The sequence below is a fragment of the Lepus europaeus genome, chromosome 19 (assembly GCF_033115175.1).
Source record: "Lepus europaeus isolate LE1 chromosome 19, mLepTim1.pri, whole genome shotgun sequence".
Classification (NCBI taxonomy): Eukaryota; Metazoa; Chordata; class Mammalia; order Lagomorpha; family Leporidae; genus Lepus; species Lepus europaeus.
Window position 1 is genome coordinate 3,232,400 of NC_084845.1, and position 14,828 is coordinate 3,247,227.

At 63.5% G+C, this 14,828-nt stretch overlaps 1 protein-coding gene across 2 annotated transcripts; it reads left to right on the top strand.

Moving 5' to 3' along the window:
• Nucleotides 1-413: 413 nt before the first annotated feature.
• On the top strand, nucleotides 414-11,444 carry HSPBP1 (HSPA (Hsp70) binding protein 1). 2 transcript variants are annotated; one of them, XM_062177704.1, is made up of 8 exons: nucleotides 414-520; nucleotides 768-1,058; nucleotides 2,717-2,921; nucleotides 3,940-4,164; nucleotides 6,931-7,086; nucleotides 7,358-7,454; nucleotides 7,543-7,654; nucleotides 10,139-11,444. In XM_062177704.1, the coding sequence occupies exons 2-8, from the start codon at nucleotides 855-857 to the stop codon at nucleotides 10,211-10,213; spliced, it is 1,074 nt and encodes a 357-aa protein (XP_062033688.1). In that variant the 5' UTR covers nucleotides 414-520; nucleotides 768-854; the 3' UTR covers nucleotides 10,214-11,444. The 2 variants fall into 2 exon arrangements, with proteins under 2 accessions (XP_062033688.1, XP_062033689.1); XM_062177705.1 differs by having other exon boundaries at nucleotides 420-525.
• Nucleotides 11,445-14,828: the final 3,384 nt, after the last annotated feature.

The window sequence follows — 14,828 nt, forward strand, 5'->3', positions numbered from 1 at the left end:
CGAGGTGCGAGACCCCTAGGGCTCCAGCAGAAGGCAAAGTGGATGCCCAGGCGGAAGAGAATATGAGATTTGGGGGTTGATGCCCAAACCGGCCCAGGGCCCAGCACCTGCAGGAAGGGGGCGTGGCCTGGGAAGGGGCGTGGCCTAGCGGTCGCGGGGGCAGGGCTTGGAGAGGCCGAGAGGCCTAGAACGGAGGCACAGGGGCGGGGACGTGGGTGCAGGCGGGGGCCCCGGGTCCGAGCCAGGCTTGGGGGGCCCACACCAGGGCTGCAGTGAGGGTGATGGGGCGGGGCTTATCCCGAGGCTCGGCGTGGGGGCGGGGCCTGGCTGGGAGGGGTGGGATCGCGGGCTCCAGAGCCCTGCGAGCAGCCCTGGGCCCCTCCGCCACCCGAGGTCGGCTGGGTCCGCCAAGCACTTCCGGGTCAGAGCGCGCGTACTTCCTGCCAAGATGGCGGCGCCCAGCAGAGTCAGGTGCGGGCGGCTCTGAGTCTCGGAGCGGCCGCAGCCCGAGGTCCTGGAGGTGAGGTCCGTGCCGCTGCGGCGCCCCCTTCGGAGAGGAGGGCGGAGACCCTTTGGGAAGGAGGCCGAGGGGCGGGCGGGCCTGTCGCTCCGGGGCTTGGGCCGTGGGACTCGCCCGGCGCGGAGATGGGGCTGTTGCTAGGGAGGGGGGGTGGGGCCTGTTGCCAGGGGGCAGGGGGTGCCTGTGGCTCTGGGGGGCTGCGCGGATGGGGGTCGTGCGGGGGCTCCGAGCGTCGCCTTCTCGGCAGATCCCCGGGAGCCGACCCCTCAGGACGCCGGGGCTGCCCCAGCGGCGACCACCTCCCGCGCAGCACAGCGTTCTGCACGCACGGCCCATGGCGGACGAGGGCTCGGGGGGCAGCCGCCTGCCCCTGGCGCTGCCCCCAGCCTCCCAGGGTTGCTCCTCGGGGGGCAGCGGCTCCGCGGCGGGGGGCTCGGGCAACTCGCGGCCCCCGCGCAGCCTGCCGGGCCTGCTGCAGATGGCGATCACGGCGGGCGCGGAGGAGCCGGACCCCCCTCCGGAGCCCATGAGCGAGGAGGTAAGGGAGGGGGACCCGGGGCGGGGGTGCGGGGCCGGAAGCCGCGGTCTGGGGAGGGGGCGGCAGTCCTGGCGCGTGGGCAGCCCGAAGGTCAGGCCCCGGAAATGTCTGGGAGGACAGGTGCTCGCACCCCAGAACTTTCCCGGGAGGTGGAATAGCCCGGTGGGGGGGGGGGGGCAAGGACTCCGCAGAGCCGGGCAGGCCTGGGTTCGGCTGGGCCGGCGCCGTGACCTTGGATGTAGGAACGGTACTTGACTCAGAGCCTCAGGTTTGTCACTTGTAGACCGACGATGTTCGACAGTACTTCAGGAGGTACTCGGGAGGTTCCAGTTCAGGAAGGGCGGGCAGCAGCCAGGTCGCCCCCAGGGCACAGACTCTGCCTCTGTCCAGCTTCAGGCTTTGCCGACTGCTGACCGCGGGACCCTGCGGCGGTCGTAGCCTTCTTGTGCCTCGGTGCCCTCTCCGTGAGTCGGGGATGATGGTGATAGCTCACAGAGCTGTTGGAAAAGGCAGAGTCGCAGAGAGAGAGAGGGAGAAGGGTCTTCCATCCGTTGGTTCACTCCCCAGATAGCTGCAACGGCCAGGGATGGGCCAAGCGGAAGCCAGGAGCTTGATGGGGTCCCCCACCTGGGGCAGGGGCCCAAGCCATCCTCTGCTGCTTTTCCCAGACCATGGCCGGGACACAAACTGATGTCTTTGTAGGATGCCGGCGCCGGCTACACCACAACACAGGAGTTGTTTTGAAGATTGGTAGCAATATTATGCTACCAATAATATATTTTTTATTACACTATATACTATGTTCTATATTTTATGTTGTCGTGCATAATGTTCAGTCACCAGTCGCTGAATGGGAAGCGTTTGCTAATCCGTTCAGTGCATCCTGTTTTGAACCTGTGCCCCAGGGAGGTAGCCAGATTTGTCCCGGCCCGAGCAGAGCCCTTTGTGAGACCTTCGCACAGGGCCCTGATCAGTGCTCGGCTTTCACCCCTGACCCGATGGAGGCCTCCCGTCATCCCTCTCCTTGGAGCTCTTCCTTCGTTTGTTTTGCTGCTTCTTTTTTTTTTTTTTTAAGATTTATTTTGCTTATTTGAAAAAGAGAGATCCTCCATCTGCTGATCGACTCCCCAGATGGCCGGGACTGGGTCAGATGGAAGCCGGGACCCAGGAGCTTCCTCCGAGGCTTCTACACGGGTGCAGGGGCCCCAGCACTGGGGCCGTCCTCGCTGCTTTTCCCCGGGAGCATTAGCAGGGAGCTGGATGGGAAGTGGAGCAGCTGGGACTCAAACCCGCGCCCATACGGGATGCCAGCACTGCAGGCGGCGGCTTTACCAGCCATGTCCCATCCCCTAACCTCTCCCTGACCCCTCTACCCTCTGCCTCCGGGCTGTGCCCTGCCTGGGCGTTCTCCTCTCCCCTCCCCCTGTCCGGCAGCCCCGCCTCAGCGCCGTGGGCCCGCTGGCGCCTGTCCTATCTCCCCAGCACACTCACTCTGCAATATCTGCTCCGGGACCAGACGCGACTGCCCTCAGAGCGGGGGTTTCTGCTGGCTCAGGGCTGCGTCCCCAGTGGCTGCTGCCGGCCCTCAGGTGCTGGCCGTCGCGGGTAATGGCCGCTCCTCCTTGAATTACCGACAGGTGTGTGCTTTGCTCCCGCAGAGGCGTCAGTGGCTGCAGGAGGCCATGTCGGCCGCCTTCCGGGGCCAGCAGGAGGAGGTGGAGCAGATGAAAAGCTGCCTCCGCGTGCTGTCGCAGCCTGTGCCCTCTGCAGCCACCGAGGCCGAGCTGGCCAGCGACCAGCAGGAGCGCGAGGGCGCGCTGGAGCTGCTGTCCGACCTGTGTGAGAACATGGACAATGCCGCAGGTACCCCGGCCTGCCAGGGCGCCCCGCCCCGCTGTCCTCTCGGGCCACACCGCCAGCTCTGTCACGGGAGGCACCGGGTCTCACAGGCCCTCTGCTGATGGACGCTCGGCTCCTCCCCCCTGCCCCCGTGGCTGCCGTGACGGGCGGGTACCCGTGTCTGTTTCTGGAAGTTGGAGGAACTCCGAGGGGCGCGTGCTGTGTTTCTCCCCCAGGGGGTGGTCACAGAGATGGGAGGTCAGAGCTGGCATGTGGTGGGTGGGAGCCAGCACCCCAGTCGCTGGTGGTGTTGAGACGCACCGGCCTCGGAGGGACCCTGGAGGTGAGCCCCCTGGGAGCCCGCTGCATCTCGCGCTCACTGCTGGGGCCACCGTAGCAGACTGCCGCAGACCCTGGCTGGGTGACAGACACGTCTTCTGACAGTGCCGGAGGCTGGGAGTCCGTGACCAAGGTGTTGGTGGAGCTGGGTCTCCCGAGGCCTCTCCTAGGCTCGCAGATGCCGCCTTCCGCGTGGTCTGTGTCGAGCCTGTTCCTCTTCTTCTTTCGACGTGTGTTTATTGTCATGCACCTGAACAGAGAGCAACAGAGAGAGCGAGTGCTTCCGTCTGCTGATTTGCTCTCCAGATGCCCTCCATAGCCAGGGCTGGGCCAGGCTGAAACCAGGAGCCTGGAGCTGCATCTCAATTTCCCGTATGGGAGGCCAGGCCCAAGCCCTTGGGCCGTCGTCTGCTGCGGTAGCAAGGAGCTGGCCTGACGTGGGGCAGCCAGGACTCCAGTCGGCTCTGCCGCATGAGACTGCAGGGGTCCCAAGCATTGGCTTACCCCACTCGGCCACCACGCTGGCCCTCGGCCGCCTGAGGACACACCGGTCATCCTGGCTCAGGGTCCCTGCGAGGGACCTCATCTGGTCCCTGCCTCCAATTGCAGTCCCACCGGAGGTCCTGGGGGTTAGCACGTGAGCCTCTGAGTTTTGGTGGAGGCCGCCGTGCTGACACCGGCCTCTCTCCGTTCTCTCTGCCAGACTTCTGCCAGCTGTCGGGCATGCACCTGCTGGTGGGCCGGTACCTGGAGGCGGGGGCGGCGGGGCTGCGGTGGCGCGCGGCGCAGCTCATCGGCACGTGCAGCCAGAACGTGGCGGCCCTCCAGGAACAGGTGCTGGGCCTCGGCGCCCTGCGCAAGCTGCTGCGGCTGCTCGACCGGGACTCCTGCGACACCGTGCGCGTCAAGGCCCTCTTCGCCATCTCCTGTGAGTGCCCTCCCTGGGGGCGGAGGGACAGGCGCCGGGTGCTGGGAGCAGCAGTCTTCTGTCTGAAGCCCTGGCGACAGGTGGCAGAGGACGCGCCCACGGCTCGGCCCCGGCGCCCTGCCCACACCCGCCTCAGCCTTGGCACTGGCGATGTCCCGGGCTGGCCTGTGGGCTGTGGGATGCAGAGCGGCCTCCAGCCGGGCCCACAGGCGTTGCGAAGAGAGCCACGCTGGACACGGACAGAGGGCCTGTGGAGAAGGCTGCTGTCAGCGCCGTGCATGGCAGAGGGACTGGGCCAGGGCCGTGCGGCTCCCAGCAGAGCTGTGGCGGGGACAGGAGGGGACAGGAGACGGCGCCTGGGCTGGTCGTCCTGCTGGAGGTTGATTTGCTGAGTCGTCTGTGCCCTCTGAGGTGGGGACACCGTACCCCGCCACACGGAGGAGGGACTGGCCGAGGGGGCCAGGCCTAGCTCTGCCCTCACTTGTTGGGGGTCTATGCGACGGATTGCCTTTTTATTTTTAAGCCTTTATTGAGAAATAATCCACAGGCTACAGAATTCTTTTTTTTTAAAGACTTATTTATTGTTTGAAAGGTAGAGTTATATAAAGGGGGGGGGGGATCTTCCATGGCTGGTTCACCCTCCAGATGACTGCAGTGGCTGGGGCTGGGCCAGGCCTAAGCCAGGAGCCTGGAGCTCCATCCGGGTCTCCCATGTGGGTGACAGAGGCCCAGGCACTGGGCCGTCTTCCACTGCTTTCCCAGGCGCATTGGCAGGGAGCTGGATCAGACGCTGAGCAGCTGGGACTTGACCCACTGCTCGTGGGATCCTGGCGTTGCAGGGAGGGCTCTTACCTGCTGTGCCACAGCCCTGTACAGGAGCGCATGTCAGTCCATTCACAGGCGGGGCAGCCCTCCCGCCCCGTGTCAGAGCCCTGCGTCCCGCCAGACAGAAACCCCACACCCAGTAAGTGCGCTCTCTGCTGCCTCTGAGGGCTTGCTGGAAAGCAGCCGGTGTGAGCGCCCCAGGCTGGACCACCCCAGGCTCACCCTCCTTGGGCAGGACCGCCCCTTCCCTCCTGGGTGGGCATCTGTCCTCGCTGCCCCGGGGGTGTGCGCTGACCGGTGCACTTGCTGGGCCACAGGTCTCTCTCTGTCTGTCCATCACTTCTGGACACCAGCAGCCTCCTCCTGGTCCACGCAGCCTCTTTCTGCCATACAGGCAGATGGCAGCCCTGGGTGCAGAGGCTGGGAGGGGGCCCCACAGGGAACGGGAAGGACAAGGCGGGAGGCAGTATTTGGGAATTCACAACCAAACCAGGGAGACCAATGGGCTGAAGACCCAGGCAGCTCAGCTACTCCTGTCAAGGGTGACCAGAGCTGGGAGAGCTTTTTCTAGCAGCTTTTGTTAAACATTACAGGAGACAGACTAGATCCACTGGTTCAGTCCCCAAATGTTGCCATAGCCAGACCAAAGCCAGAGGCCAGAAGCCAGGAGTCAGGAGTCAGTTCAGGCCTCCGGGTGGATGGCAGCGGCCCAGGTGTTTGAGATGCCACCTGCCGTCTCAGGGGGTGCATTAGCAGGAAGTTGGGTTGGAAGCAGAATCAAGGCTTGAACCAGGGGCCGGCGCTGTGACGGAGCGGGTAAAGCCACCGCCTGCAGTGCCGGCATCCCATAGGGGCGCCAGTTCAAGTCCCAGCTGCTCCACTTCCAACCCAGCTCTCTGTATGGCCTGGGAAAGCAGTAGAAGATGGCCCAAGTCCTTGGGCCCCTGCACCCGCGTGGGAGACCTGGAGGAAGCTCCTGGCTCCGGATCAGCGCAGCTCTGGCCATTGTGGCCATCTGGGGAGTGAACCAGCAGATGGAAGACTCTCTCTCTGTCTCTCTCTCTCTCTGTCTCTCTCTCTCTCTGTCTCTCTCTCTGTCTCTCTCTCTCTCTGTCTCTCTCTCTGTCTCTCTCTCTGTCTCTCTCTCTGTCTCTCTGTCTCTCCCTGTGTAATTCTGCCTTTCAAATAAATAATTAAATCTTAAAAAAAAAAAAAAAAAAAAAAGACGAACCAGCACTCTGATACGGGATGCGGCTGTCCTAGGTGCTGAGCCAAACACCCTGTTATAACTTATTTCAACCTGCAATGCACATAGAATATTAATGAGCAGCTTTGGGTCTCTGTCATACCGTCTTTTTTTGTTGTTGTTGTTGTTAAAGATGATTTTATTTGAAAGAGTTACATGGCGGGGGGGTGGATCTTCCATCCGCTGGTTCACTCCCCAGCTGGCTGCCACGGCCAGAGCTACGCCGATCTGGAGCCAGGAGCCAGGAGCTTCTTCCGAGTCTCCCATGTGGGGGCAGGGGCCCCAGGACTTGGTCCATCTTCTACTGCTTTCCCAGGCCACAGCAGAGAGCTGGCTCAGAAGTGGAGCAGCCGGGACTCAAACCAGCACCCCCATGGGATGCCGGCACTGCAGGCCAGGCCGTTAACCCGCTGTGCCACGGGGCCGGGCCCCTGCTGTCTTCAAACCTGGTGTGCATTTCCCACATGAAGCGCAGCTCAGGTCACTCTTCAGAGTCCAGCCTGCGGCCTAGTCGCACCAAGGCGACCAGCTGTGTGTACTGGAGGACGTCTTGCACTGCTTGGGCCTTTATGTTTGCGTGAATTGAGCAGCTCGCCACGTGTGAAGTGCTCAGTGGCCAAAAACCGCTGCTGGCTCCTGTCCGCGGTAAGGAGCGGCCATGATTGACTGTGACCTCGGGCCCGCCCTCCCCACAGGCCTGGTTCGCGAGCAGGAGGCTGGGCTGCTGCAGTTCCTGCGTCTGGACGGCTTCTCTGTGCTGATGCGGGCCATGCAGCAGCAGGTGCAGAAGCTCAAGGTCAAGTCGGCCTTCCTGCTGCAGAACCTGCTGGTGGGCCACCCTGAGCACAGAGGTGGGTGGTCCTGGGGGGGAGGGGCTGCCTGGGGGGGGGAGGATGAGGGGGGCTGCCTCTCAGACCTCAGGCTGTTTCCCCAGAGACTCTGAGCACAGAGGTGGGTGGTCCTGGAGGGGGCTGTCCCTCGGACCTGGGGCTGTTTACCCAGGGACCCTGAGCACAGAGGTGGGTGGTGCTGAGGGGGGCGGGGGGGGGGGGGCTGCCCCTCCGGGGTTGGGGGGATGGGGGTGGAGGGGGCTGCCTCTCGGACCTGGGGCTGTTTCCCCAGGGACCCTGTGCTCCATGGGGATGGTGCAGCAGCTGGTGGCCCTCGTGCGGACAGAACACAGCCCCTTCCACGAGCATGTGCTAGGAGCCCTGTGCAGGTGCGTGGGTCCCTTGTGGTGGGAGTGGCCCCGGAGCTGGCCCGTCTGTCTGCAGGGTGTCCTAGGGGCCGCTCCTATGTCCCCACAGCCTGGTGACGGACTTCCCCCAGGGCGTGCGCGAGTGCCGGGAGCCGGAGCTGGGCCTGGAGGAGCTCCTGCGCCACCGCTGCCAACTGTTGCAGCAGCACGAGGAGTACCAGGTCTGTGGGGCGCGGGCTCGGCTTTGTGAGGTCCTCACCCCTGTGTGCGGCCAGGAGTACCAGGTCTGCGGGCGCGGGCTCGGCTTTGTGTGGTCCTCACCCCTGTGTGCGGCCAGGAGCACCAGGTCTGCGGGCTTGGGCTCGGCTTTGTGTGGTCCTCACCCCTGTGTGCGGCCAGGAGTACCAGGTCTGCGGGCGCGGGCTCGGCTTTGTGTGGTCCTCACCCCTGTGTGCAGTCAGGAGTACCAGGTCTGTGGGGCGCGGGCTCGGCTTTGTGTGGTCCTCACCCCTGTGTGCGGCCAGGAGCACCAGGTCTGCGGGCGCGGGCTCGGCTTTGTGTGGTCCTCACCCCTGTGTGCAGTTAGGAGTACCAGGTCTGTGGGGCGCGGGCTCGGCTTTGTGTGGTCCTCACCCCTGTGTGCAGCCAGGAGTACCAGGTCTGCGGGCGCGGGCTCGGCTTTGTGTGGTCCTCACCCCTGTGTGCAGTCAGGAGTACCAGGTCTGTGGGGCGCGGGCTCGGCTTTGTGTGGTCCTCACCCCTGTGTGCAGCCAGGAGTACCAGGTCTGCGGGTGCGGGCTCGGCTTTGTGAGGTCCTCACCCCTGTGTGCGGCCAGGAGCACCAGGTCTGCGGGGCGCGGGCTCGGCTTTGTGTGGTCCTCACCCCTGTGTGCGGCCAGGAGCACCAGGTCTGCGGGGCGCGGGCTCGGCTTTGTGAGGTCCTCACCCCTGTGTGCGGCCAGGAGCACCAGGTCTGCGGGGCTCGGGCTCGGCTTTGTGAGGTCCTCACCCCTGTGTGCGGCCAGGAGTACCAGGTCTGCGGGGCGCGGGCACGGGCTCGGCTTTGTGAGGCCCTCACCCCTGTGTGCGGCCAGGAGTACCAGGTCTGCGGGGCGTGGGCACGGGCTCGGCTTTGTGAGGCCCTCACCCCTGTGTGCGGCCAGGAGCTCGTCGTCGGCCCCCCGGGGGTGTGCGCTAGCAGAGGCCTGAACCCAGACACTCGGTGTGGGACGCGGATGTCCCGTGGCCACTTGCCTGCCGGCCAGACGCCTGCTCAGGGCTGGGCCGAGTCCGTCCGCTGTTGCCAGGTTGCTCTGCATAGAAGGTGAACCCTCCAGATGCGGTTCACAGTGGCACCCAGCAGCCGGGATCCCGGCCAGGAAGCGGGCCTCACACATGTTGTCATGCTAACTGCTGGAAAGTCTCCAGGCCAGGGTACAGAGTCGGCCGTCTTCTCTGTCTCGTGGGCTGTTCACTCGTCCTTTGCCCATTTATCTGCTGGGTGCCTACAAAAGTAATTTATCTGAGCAGCACACAGGTTCTCATCTGCCTGCTCACTCCCCAGATGTCTGCAGAGGCAGGGTGGGGGCAAGAACGCAATCCCACGTGGGTGGCGGGAGCCCAGCTACCTGAGCCGTCACCAGTGCTTCCCAGGAAGCTGGAGCCAGGAGCTGGAGTTAGGATCAGACCCGGGAACTCCCGCGTGGGATGCCCCAGCTTATCCACTGGGTAAACGTGGCTCCCGTGGTCGATCTTTTAAGAAAAGCTCTTAAGCATCAAGTATGTCAGCACCTTGTGAAACAGGTCACAAACCTCTCCCCGCAAATGGCTGATCGTCACTCTCGTTTCTGGAATTTTGTTGTCTTATCACGGAGGTATCTTTTATGTGGTTTGGCCTGTCCGTGCTTCTTGCTTGGTGTGTGGGGTTTGTATTCATGGAAGGGGTTTTGAGCAGGGAGCGATAGGGATCACCTTGGAGTAGAAAGAGCCCAAGGGGGCTGAAGTGGGTGACACCTGGTGACGCTGGCGAGCAGTCGGAGAAGCCTGTTGGTTTCTGGGGCCGGCAGGGGGTGGCCAGGGGGGCAGAGGAGCTGCTCCTGGTGTTGGTTTCTGGGGCTGGCAGGTGGTGGCCAGGGGGGCAGGGGAGCTGCTCCTGGTGTTGGTTTCTGGGGTCGGCAGGTGGTAGCCAGGGGGGCAGAGGAGCTGCTCCTGGTGTTGGTTTCTGGGGCCGGCAGGTGGTGGCCAGGGGGGCAGGGGAGCTGCTCCTGGTGTTAGTTTCTGGGGTTGGCAGGTGGTGGCCAGGGGGGCAGAGGAGCTGCTCCTGGTGTTGGTTTCTGGGGTCGGCAGGTGGTGGCCAGGGGGGCAGAGGAGCTGCTCCTGGTTTGGTTTCTGGGGTTGGCAGGTGGTGGCCAGGGGGGCAGGGGAGCTGCTCCTGGTGTTGGTTTCTGGGGTTGGCAGGTGGTGGCCAGGGGGGCAGGGGAGCTGCTCCTGGTGTTGGCTTCTGGGGTCGGCAGGTGGTGGCCAGGGGGGCAGGGGAGCTGCTCCTGGTGTTGGCTTCTGGGGTCGGCAGGTGGTGGCCAGGGGGCAGGGGAGCTGCTCCTGGTGTTGGTTTCTGGGGTTGGCAGGTGGTGGCCAGGGGGGCAGGGGAGCTGCTCCCGGGGGCTGGGCCTCTGCACTCAGGGCTCCTGCTCTTGCCCCCAACCCAGGAGGAGCTGGAGTTTTGCGAAAAGCTGCTGCAGACCTGTTTCTCCAGCCCTACGGACGACAGCATGGACCGATGAAGCCAGGCGGCCTCCTGCCCTCTCCGAGGAACCCAGGCCTCTGCGCCCCTCCCTGTTCACGGGGCCCTCTCTGGAGTGACTAAAGGGCCTCCTTGGTGCCTGGGCCCGGCGTGCCAGACGTGCCAGCATGTCTGCGTAGGTCCCAGGAGGAGGTGTGGCTGCTTGGACTCCACCTCCCGTGCTGTCCCCGTATCCCTGTCTCTTGTCCGCGGTCTCCCATGCTGTCCCCGTGTCCCTGTCTCTTGTCCGCGGTCTCCCATGCTGTCCCCCGTGTCCCTGTCTCTTGTCCAGTCTCCCATACTGTCCCCGTGTCCCTGTCTCTTGTCCGCGGTCTCCCATGCTGTCCCCCGTGTCCCTGTCTCTTGTCCAGTCTCCCATACTGTCCCCGTGTCCCTGTCTCTTGTCCGCGGTCTCCCATGCTGTCCCCCGTGTCCCTGTCTCTTGTCCAGTCTCCCATACTGTCCCCGTGTCCCTGTCTCTTGTCCGCGGTCTCCCATGCTGTCCCCCATGTCCCTGTCTCTTCTCCGTGGTCTCCCATGCTGTCCCCGTATCCCTGTCTCTTCTCCGTGGTCTCCCATGCTGTCCCCCGTGTCCCTGTCTCTTGTCCACAGTCTCCCATGCTGTCCCCCGTGTCCCTGTCTCTTCTCCGTGGTCTCCCATGCTGTCCCCCGTATCCCTGTCTCTTCTCCGTGGTCTCCCATGCTGTCCCCGTATCCCTGTCTCTTGTCCGTGTCCTCCCATGCTGTCCCCCGTGTCCCTGTCTCTTGTCCGCGTCCTCCCATGCTGTCCCCCGTGTCCCTGTCTCTTGTCCGCGGTCTCCCATGCTGTCCCCCGTGTCCCTGTCTCTTCTCCGTGGTCTCCCATGCTGTCCCCGTGTCCCTGTCTCTTGTCCGCGTCCTCCCATGCTGTCCCCCGTGTCCCTGTCTCTTGTCCACAGTCTCCCATGCTGTCCCCCGTGTCCCTGTCTCTTGTCCACAGTCTCCCATGCTGTCCCCCGTGTCCCTGTCTCTTGTCCACAGTCTCCCATGCTGTCCCCCGTGTCCCTGTCTCTTGTCTGCGTCCTCCCATACTGTCCCCCGTGTCCCTGTCTCTTGTCCACGGCCTCCCAATAAAGATGCTTCTCCTGCTTCCTCCTCTGCTGTCTGTCACCCCCTGTGCATGGAGAGGATAGGAGGGGCACAAACTCTGGGGACTTGGGAGCCCCTGCAGGAATAAAGTGTTGCTCTTCAGATCCATGGAGCATTTGTCTCATTTTCCCATGAGCTATTTTTTTGTTAAATATTTATTTGAAAGGCAGAGTTACAGAGAGAGCTCCTCCATTCATTCGTTCACTCCCCAAATGGTCGTATCATCTGGAGCTGCGCCAACCCGGAGCCAGCAGCTTCTTCTGGGTCTCCCACGCGGGTGCAGGGGCCCAAGGACTGGGGCCATCTTCCACTGCTTTCCCAGGCCACAGCAGAGAGCTGGACTGGGATTCGAACTGGCGCCCACATGGGATGCCGGCACTGCAGGTGGCAGCTGTACCCACTATGCCAGAAGACCAGCCCCTGCCCATGATCTCTTGAAATGGGAGGGGAGACTCCCTTGGTTTTTTTTCTTTCAGATTTATTTGAAAGGCAGAGTTAGAGAAGGAGAGACAGAGATCTTCCATCCACTGGTTCACCCCAAGAATGGCTGCTACAACCAGCTTGGGCCAGACTGAAGCCAGGAGCCTGGAGTGTCCTCTGGGTCTCCCACTTGGGTGCAGGAGCCCAAGGACTTAGGCCATCCTCCGCTGCTTTCCCAGGCACATTAGCAGGGAGTTGGATCGAAAATAGAGCGGCCGGGACCTGGACCAGCACCCATATGGGTAGGATGCTGGCACTGCAGGCCATGGCTTTAACTTGCTGCGCCATAGCTCAGGCCCTGGGGAGACCCTTTTTGCCACTGGCATCCCTGCCTTCGAGGTTTGAGGAATTCCACACTTCAGACATCCATTGCCCTCTAAGGTGGAGGCCATTTTCTTTCCCAGCATGCCTTGTGGTAGGGTAGTCATGTGACTCTGGCTTCTCTGTGAGTGGAGGCTTCTTCTGCCAGTCAGAACCTGAGAGGCTGTTGTGCAGCTGAGCTGTCACGGGGCGTCTGGGGCAGGGGGCAGTGGTTCTGGGGGGGTGCCCTCCCCAGGTACTGAGGCTGGAGGCTACTTTGGTCCCAGGAGCAGGCTGGTGACTGGGTGAGGCTTCCTTCCAGGCTGCAAAGTGCCAAGAGTGATTGCACAGCCTCCTCGGGCATCTGAGGGCGACCATCTCACCATCCTCCTCTGTGGCTGAAGGCGGTTCTTGTCAGCGGCCACCTAGAGGCCTGGCTGAAGCCGGTTCTTGTCAGCGGCCACCGAGAGGCCTGGCTGATGCTGCTTTTCGAGAGCGGGAGCTGAGTCCAGGTGGCTTTTCCCTCGAGCCAGTGGGCGGGAGCGTTCCTAGTCCACTAGAAGCAGCAGCACCCCTGTGCCTTCTACCGGCTCACACTTCGCACCCGCCTGCATCTCAGGTCCAGCCATGGTGGGACACAGCCACACCCTGCCCCTCTGTTTGGCCAAACGCCGAGGGAAAGACCACGCATCCTGACTTGGGCGGGAAGAGGGAAGTGCCTCCGTGGGATGGTTCACACCACGAGTCCTGAGAATGTCTGTGGGTATTTCCCGACGGGATGAGCATCGCACCCGTGATCCGAGTCTTCCCTCCGCAGATTGGCTGGGCAGCACGCAGTCCCCTGAGAGCCCAAGCGGAACGGACAGGCGGAGTCGCCGCCCTCTGGGCTGGGCAGCTGCAGGTTCTTGGGCTCACGTGGGCGTTAACACCATGGCGTTGACACAGATGGGCAGGAGAGGCTGACCTCCGTAACTATGGGAGCCAGTCCCGAAGAAATAAGCCACTTTCTTTCTTTTTTTTTTGGTCAGGCAGAGTGGACAGTGAGAGAGAGACAGAGAGAAAGGTCTTCCTTTGCTGTTGGTTCACCCTCCAATGGCCACCGCAGCCGGTGCGCTGATCCGATGGCAGGAGCCAGGTGCTTCTGGTCTCCCATGGGGTGCAGGGCCCAAGCACTTGGGCCATCCTCCACTGCCTTCCCGGGCCACAGCAGAGAGCTGGCCTGGAGAGGGGCAACCGGGACAGAATCCAGTGCCCCGACTGGGACTAGAACCTTGTGTGCCGGCGCTGCAAGGCGGCGGATTAGCCTACTGAGCTGCGGCGCCGGCCAGAAATAAATCACTTTCTACACATATCCTGAGGCCAGTGCTGTGGCCCAGCGGGTTAACACCCTGGCCTGAAGCGCTGGCATCCCATGTGGGCGCCGGTTCGAGTCCCGGCTACTCCTCTTCCAACCCAGCTCTCTGCTGTGGCCTGAGAAGGCAGCGGGGGATGGCTCAAGTCCTTGGGCCCCTGCACCCACGTGGGAGACCTGGAGGAAGCTCCTGGTCCCGGCTTCGGATCCGCCCAGCTCTGGCCATTGTGGCCATCTGGGGAGTGAAGCAGCAGATGGAAGACCTCTCTCTGTCTCTACCGCTCGCTGTAAGTCTTTCAAATAAATAAGATAGAAAAACACATATCCTACTGCTCTGCTTCTGGAGAGCCATCATCTGCTCCAAGCTCCAAGACAACAGGTACCCAAGTCCATTTTTTAAAAATTTTTTAAAAGATTCATTTACTTGAAGGTCAGAATTACACAGAGAGGAGAGGCAGAGAGAGAGAGGTCTTCCATCCACTGGTTCACTCCCCAGGTGGCCACAGTGGCCGGAGCTGCGCCGATCTGGAGCCAGGAGCTGTTCCGGGTCTCCCACGCCGGTGCAGGGGCCCAAGGACTTGGGCCATCTTCTACGGCTCCCCCAGGCCACAGCAGAGAGCTGGATGGGAAGAGGAGCACCCGAGACTCGAACCGGCGCCCCCGTGGGATGCTGGCGCTGCAGGCCAGGCCATTAACCCTCTGCGACACAGCCCCGGCCCAGAGTCCACTTTCAAGGAAAAGCCCCAGGGGCCAGCTCTGCGGCACAGCCGGTTAGGCTGCCGCCTGCGGCACCCGCGTGGGGGCGGCTGATCCCTGGCTTCGGCCCGGCCCGGCCGTTAGGGCCATCTGGGGAGTGCACCGGCCGATGGAAGGCCTCCCTCCCTCTGACTCTGCCTTTCAAATACGTGTTTTTAAAGGTTTATTATTTGAAAGGCGGAGGTCTCCGTCCGCCGGTTCACTCCCCTCATGGCCGCGACACAAGGTCAAAAGCGCCCTTGCATTCGAGGACGCGGGGGCAGGGCCTGGGGAAAGCCCGGACACGGGTCAGCCGCAGCAGGAACCGGCGTCGCCCGAGACCCGCGCGGCAGCGAGGCGCCAGGGCCTGCGGGCACCGAAGACCCCGCGGGCAGCACCAACAAGATGTCCGTGGGCCTGCGGTGGGGACTCCGAGACGCCGCCGGCCGGGCGCGCAGCGGCGCCTGCGCACTGGCGCGTCCGCGGTCGCGCCGGAGGCCGTTGGCACCAACGGGCGCAGGCGCACCTGCGGCGGTGTTCCGGGGTGGGCGGGGCTCGGGCGGGGCGGGGGAGGCCGCCGGGGCCCGGGCGCACGCGCACTCGGGGCCCAGGCGCCATGTCC